Raw genomic sequence first — 6,815 nt, 5'->3', positions numbered from 1 at the left:
ATTATCATATTAGATATTCAAATGAGAATATCTTCAATTTCTGATATCAAAATCAAGCAATTAAAAAGCCCAAATTAATCTACACTCCTAGGACTATGACTTTGATGAAGGATTTGGAGTAAGAAAAAATTGTTTTAAAGAATAGAATCTAACAGTAATCTAGTTGGTCAAAAAGAGTCTCCTGATTTAATTCAGAAACTGACAATGTCGAGCATCCCAATATGACTGAGAGTATAACCAAAGAACAAATCAATAAAATTTATGATGGAAATAGATTATCATATTAGATATTCAAATGAGAATATCTTCAATTTCTGATATCAAAATCAAGCAATTAAAAAGCCCAAATTAATCTACACTCCTAGGACTATGACTTTGATGAAGGATTTGGAGTAAGAAAAAATTGTTTTAAAGAATAGAATCTAACAGTAATCTAGTTGGTCAAAAAGAGTCTCCTGATTTAATTCAGAAACTGACAATGTCGAGCATCCCAATATGACTGAGAGTATAACCAAAGAACAAATCAATAAAATTTATGATGGAAATAGAGTCTTTAGTGCAAAACTTAGTTCAGGATCCTTCTCGCAACAGAATTCTTTACATTCACGTTAGATATCCAAACAAGAATATTATGACCTTTTGATATCAAAATCAAACGATTCAAAAATCTCAAATTCATCTACACTTGAAGAACAAAATTGCAACCTAACTCGGCTAGAAATCTTATCGCGGTAGGATTTTACGCTTTCACACTAGATTTCAAACAAGAATATCTTGATCTTACAATATCAAAATCAAACAATTCAAAAGCTCAAATTCATCTATGTTTTCCAGACTACAACTTTGATGAAAGATTTGAAGTGAGATAAAATTATTTTAGATAACAAAATCTGGCAAGAATCTAGTTGGTCAAAAAGGTTTTCGTGATTTGACAATGTCAAGCATCCTAATTTGACTAGGAGTATGTCCTAAGAATAGTGACCCCTAAGAGCCAATAAAGGTGATGTTAATTTTTTAATATGACATGAGTGACAAAATATAGTTAGGATGGTCAGATATAATACGAAACCAAGTCAAAATCATAACCTAAGTTGGAACAAAAAATTGTGACAACAATAAAAATCAATTTTTTTTAAAATGCAAATTCTGAGGGATTTATATTAAAACTCCTTATCAGCCTAAGAAACCTGATGCTTTTAGCAGCAAAAAGGGAGAATAAAAAGAGTAGAAAACAGATCAAACAAGGTTCGAAAAGAAAAAAAATATTTCTTTCTCTTCCGCTTTTATTAATTTTCCAACAAACATGAGCTACACTCCTGCACTTGGTTTAAAAGGGGTATACACCATCTTCAGCACGTGAGGTCTAAAAATGAGTAACAATTTTCTTAATGGATTTGGTTTTTACAATTCCATTCCTAAACACTAAATTTCATTTGATTTTCCCAAAAAATTTAATTTTTATGTCGAATTTAGTTCTAATTTTTTAATTGTTATTTTTTTGTTTTTCATTGCTTTTTTGTTTATTTTTTTCTCAATTTCTTCACTCAATGTTTGTTTGATTAAGAATCTTACTTCTTTATTTTTTCCAGTTTGTTTTTAATGAGGTCATTCCAGTCTCATGACCTAGGTAAAAGATTTAAAATATTAGCTCAAGTTAACTTCTCTATTTTTTGAAGCATTTTTGTTTTGTTGGATTTTTTTTCGCTTTTATATTTATAAGATCATCTCAATTTAATGTCCTAGGTCATGTGTTTGATTTGTTGACCTACATTAGTTATTGCTCGAGGTTTTTTTTGTTATCTTTTTATTTTTTTACTTTGACAAGTTTTTTAAATTGATTTATAATAAATTTCATGATGGAACCTATATTTAGGATTTCATAGGTTGCAAGCTTTTTAAGATTTGATTATGTTTAGAATGTTTATTCGGGTTTGCTTGGTTCTTATAAATATTTTTAATTTTACCACCTATAATTTTTTTTAATTTTTAAAATTTAGTCCTTATTCTTTTAATTGATATTTATTTTATTTAGGATTATTTTTTTTATTTTTTCCATTGAATTCCATCCTCCTTGGGTTTTTTATATCAAATTTTATTCTCAATTTTTTTATTTTTTTTTGCATGTTTTTTTATTAATACTTTTCTACCAATCTCATCCTTTAAAATTAAATTAGTTAGGAATTATGCTTCTTAACTGAATCTATGTAAAAAAAGTTATGGGATGTAGCTTTTAGATATTAGACAGGTATAAGAGGTTTGTCTTGTTTTTTTTTTTCATTGATGTTGTTTTATTTTTTATCCTTTTTCTAACTTTTGTTTTGTTATTTTTTATTTAATTCTATTGGGTTAGTTCTTAATAAGTTTTTTCTATTTCACCCTATGACTTTTTAATCTATAAATAATCTATCATAATCTTTCAAGTTTGGTCCTAATTTTTTTAATTGTATTTTTTTTGTAATATTTTTTTATTTTATTCTCATTGAGTTTTTTCCTATAGATTTGTAGCCCATTCTTTTTTTTCTTTTTTTGTTGTCCTTTTTCTTTTTCAAGTTTTTTTATTAATATTTTTTTAATTACTTCACCTTTTAAAATTAAATTAAATGATATTTAAACTTTTTTATTGAACTCAAGTCTATAATTTAACAAGTTACAAGTTTTCTAGATAAGATTAGATTTAAGAAATTTGTTTACCCCCATGTTGTCTTCTTTTTTCTTTTTTTTTTTGAAGTTTAACTTCTTCTTTTTTGTTTTTCTTCAGTTAGGTTAATATTATTATTTGATTATTTTATAATCTGATTCGACTGAGCATGTATTGTTTTCATTTTTTTTGTTGATTTATTTATTATTTTTATTAAAAAAATTAAATTATTAATTTAACCATTGACTTGAAATTTAAATTATTTTAGCTTATAACTTCTTTTACTTTAAAAATAAAATGCGTTCGCCCGTGGAACATGTCTAGTCAGCTCTAAAAAAAGATGGAAATCATCAAAGATTGGCACCTATTATGGAGGACACCCTCTCCTTCAAAGGCTCAATTCTTGAAGGATTGATACCCATTATAGATGAAGATTTAATATGAAATTATCTCCTATAAATAGTCGCTAAAACTAAAAAAAGGGGAGGCAGTGAGACACGAGAAAAAAAAAAGCAAGAACGAAAACGAGGGAACACACAGAGCGAGACCATTGATCTACCCATCTCTCCTTGATCACCGCTATCAACAACACACACAAACAACCATCTAGGTGGTGGTTAAGTGGTAAAAACTTGGGATCAAGGAATTTGCTTCCTCTGTGGTCTCAGGTTCGAGTCCTTGGTTGCTCATATGATGGTCATTGGAGGCTTACATGGTCGTTAACTTCAGGGCTCGTGGGATTAGTCGTGGTGCGCGCAAGCTGGCCCAGACACCCACGTTAATCTAAAAAAAAAAACAACACACACAAACTCATCTTCCTCTCCCATTTTTTAACAGAAATGAACAAAGCTCTTCCCTTTCTTCCTCTCAATAGCACGGCCAAAGACACCCCCCCCAACCCCCACCTCTCCATTTTTATTCACACCACCAGCAAAGAAAATCCCAAATCAATTTATTTCTTCACAATCGTTTCTGGATTGCTGGTTATGACATTAATTGGCCGGACCGTGAGTTGCACGGGCGTGCCTCACTGGTATTTTTCAATATTTTATGGTGTTTTTCCGCCTTAAAAGTTAATTTTTAACCCCAAATAAATATTTGTTTTTTGTTATTTATGTTTTTGAGTTTCATGTATATTGATATTTTTTTTATTGTGAAAGCGCATTTTTTTTAGTGATAGTCTCATTAAAAATAAATAAAACAAAAAAATTATAAAAAAATAAAATAATTTATTTATCATTCAACAATATTTTCCAAACATACATAATAATTTTAACCGGGTCTAATATCCATGATTTCATTAAAACCCACTGAATAAAAATTGCAACTTTCAGATCCATTTCAAAACTAACCAAAATAATAGCCAAAACCCTGTATAAATTTATATCATCTTTATAGGTCTCTCATCCATTTTAGAAATGGCTTAGTTGAGATGTGTTCATTTTACAAGGGATTGATGTCCAACTTCTAAAATAAAATACAAGTTACGCATGCTTTTAGCAATTTCCGTAAAAAAATTAGGACTTAACATCAATAATTTTGATGAGTCTTTTATTTCTAGAAACTAATATTATTTTTTGATATATTGACATCAAATTTTTCAAAAATAAATTTAAAATAATTAATTGTAATCACAAATATAAAAGTAGGAAAAAACACATAATATTTTCTTTATAAGAAAAGATATAATAACTTGTTACTTGAATTACAAAACCAATACTTATTTTAGAATCATTATTTTTTTTTAATGATTAAATGATGACTCTTATATATATACACACACACACGCATTCTGATCTCAGCGTGATGTCCAGCAAGATGAGAAAATATTATTAATTAAACTATCCATCAATCTCAACTTTCTTTGAAGTTCAATTTTCATTTCATAATGTTTCCTTTGGTTTGTGTAGACTTTGGGTTCATAAGCTAACAAGAGCAGTTGCGAATATACCAATGAGGAGACACAAGGTGAGAAAACCTATTAGCGGCTAGACAAATTCTACACTAGTTGACAAACAAAAAGGAAGCATAAAAAAGCACTCGAGAGATGCTTCTTGCTGGTCTCAGAATCTTAACATTGATCAGGTAATAGCTCTCTATCTCTCTTTCAGACTATAAGAATATCTACATTTTTTTGCTTCCCATTTCTATCAAACACTTTTTTCTTGCTTTTCTTGATATTCTTGCAGTGTAAAGTTATGCTGCTTATTTATAGTCACTTATCCACTTGAAAAGCTAAAGATTGTTGGATTCTCTTCTGTTGTTGAATGATATATTCCAATGTCAAGATCTTTTCTTTATGCTCTATTTGATATTCTTGTGAAGAATCTCCGTCTGGGTTTTCTTTAAATTGGTTAAAGAATGCTTCTTCTTTTTTCGTTGGATTGAATTCAACTTTTTATTGGTTTGAAATGGGGTGGTTGTATTTTTTATTGATTATGACAATTGAGGTTGTGGGCAGCTATAATATTATGTTCTATGTATGGACTCTTTGTCTTTGCATATATTCTTATGGGCAGTAATCATGCAAATTGCAATCCCACTTATGTGTTACTAGTTGGTGGTTCTGGTTTGTTATAAGCTTAAGTTGTTCAATTTTGCATCAGGATTATTGGTTTGTTAGAGTAGTTGAAGTGATTGATATAAGACAAGTTAGAAATTTTGGTCTTGCAGATGTACTCTTTCTTGAGTTATCTGGCTGAAAGTAGTGGTTTGTTTGGAAGAATGAAATGAAAGATTATAACATGGATGATGGGGAGATAGAGCTTTCGGATCATGTTTTGTTACCGAATCCCGATTCTTCTGGCATTTTGCAGAGCTCTGCATCTGTGGATTCACTTCTTGATGAATTCTTGAAGAATACGAGAACATGTACTCACACTCACACTTGCAACCCCCTTGGCCCTGACATAACTCATACACATACATGCTACCACACACACACCCAAGTCATTACTTCTGAAGAAGATGATCACGTAAACAATAGAGAGCATTCCAATTCTAAAGCAAAAAGGCCAGCAGGAAATAGAGAAGCAGTTCGAAAGTACAGAGAAAAAAAGAAGGCACATACTGCTTACTTAGAAGAGGAAGTGAAGAAATTGCGTATATCGAACCAGCAGCTGGTGAGGAAAATACAGCAGCAGGTAATTCTTGAAGCCGAGGTTTTGAGGCTAAGAAGCATATTGATGGGCCTGAGGGGAAAGATTGATACTGAATTGGGTGTGTTCCCATTCCAAAATCAGGGTGACGCTACTGCTGCTTTCAAGGATGGCAATTGTGGTGCGCAGTCTACTGGTGGGCCAAAGAATCTACAGTGTCAGACAGATTTACCGTGCTTCCATACTCAAGTAGTAGGTTCATCTTCGCGGGTTAATATTGACGGAAATGGCAAATTGATGGAATCATGGGAAGGGAATTGTCAGCCTGTGATATTAAATTGTCAAGCTAACATGGATAATATGGCAACTACAGAAGGCCACACAATGGACATGGTGGAAGCCTTGATGTCATCTGCCTCTCAAGTTCAATAACCAGAGGGAAAGATAATATCTATAAGCTCTTCAGCTCTTTTGATCTTCCTGCATCGAAGATATGTTGAAGTTGAGAATACTGATCTTGTGTATACTAAAATGGATATAGGACTTAAAAGGCTGAGGGGCACTGTACAGTAGTATATATGTATTGTGCTCAATAAAACTTCAGCCAGAAATTCATGTGCTTCACGACAGACTTTTGTTTTGATTATCTCTATAGATTGCATGAGGATTAGAATGTAAATATTACTTTCCTATTTTTCCTTGACGAAGGTGCAAAGATGTGGGAAAAATGTATAAACTACTCCTTGGTAAAAATAACGATTGTCCATTGGCTGAAATACAACTATAGCATGATTAAGTTCTTGCTTGTTTTGCTGTTGAAAATATCTATGGTGATTAGTGTATTGTAACATTTTTCTGCTAGTGTAGAGCTTGATCTATGCTCAAGAGCTTAAACGATTTCCACGAAAAAACCTTTCAGTTTCAGATTTTTGAAGTGGTGGCAGACACAACAGACATGGTCATTCTATTTACTTACATGCTTTATTGTATTTACACTTTGTGAATCTGTGATGATGGTGAAAATGGTATGTGCAGCTTATTCTGAACCTCTCTTCACATCTCTTTCGGTCTTCCCCTTT

At 31.1% G+C, this 6,815-nt stretch overlaps 1 protein-coding gene across 2 annotated transcripts; it reads left to right on the top strand.

Annotated features, from left to right (window-relative positions):
• Positions 1-4,514: 4,514 nt before the first annotated feature.
• LOC105134916 (uncharacterized) lies at positions 4,515-6,558 on the top strand. Of its 2 annotated transcripts, none has more exons than XM_011039506.1 (2): positions 4,515-4,723; positions 5,312-6,558. In XM_011039506.1, the coding sequence occupies exon 2, from the start codon at positions 5,368-5,370 to the stop codon at positions 6,166-6,168; it is 801 nt and encodes a 266-aa protein (XP_011037808.1). In that variant the 5' UTR covers positions 4,515-4,723; positions 5,312-5,367; the 3' UTR covers positions 6,169-6,558. The 2 variants fall into 2 exon arrangements, with proteins under 2 accessions (XP_011037808.1, XP_011037809.1); XM_011039507.1 differs by having other exon boundaries at positions 5,309-6,558.
• The last annotated feature ends 257 nt before the right edge of the window (positions 6,559-6,815 follow it).

This window comes from Populus euphratica, unplaced genomic scaffold (genome assembly GCF_000495115.2).
Source record: "Populus euphratica unplaced genomic scaffold, PopEup_1.0 scaffold57.1, whole genome shotgun sequence".
NCBI classification, from domain to species: domain Eukaryota; kingdom Viridiplantae; phylum Streptophyta; class Magnoliopsida; order Malpighiales; family Salicaceae; genus Populus; species Populus euphratica.
This window is presented reverse-complemented; position numbering and strand designations above follow the sequence as displayed.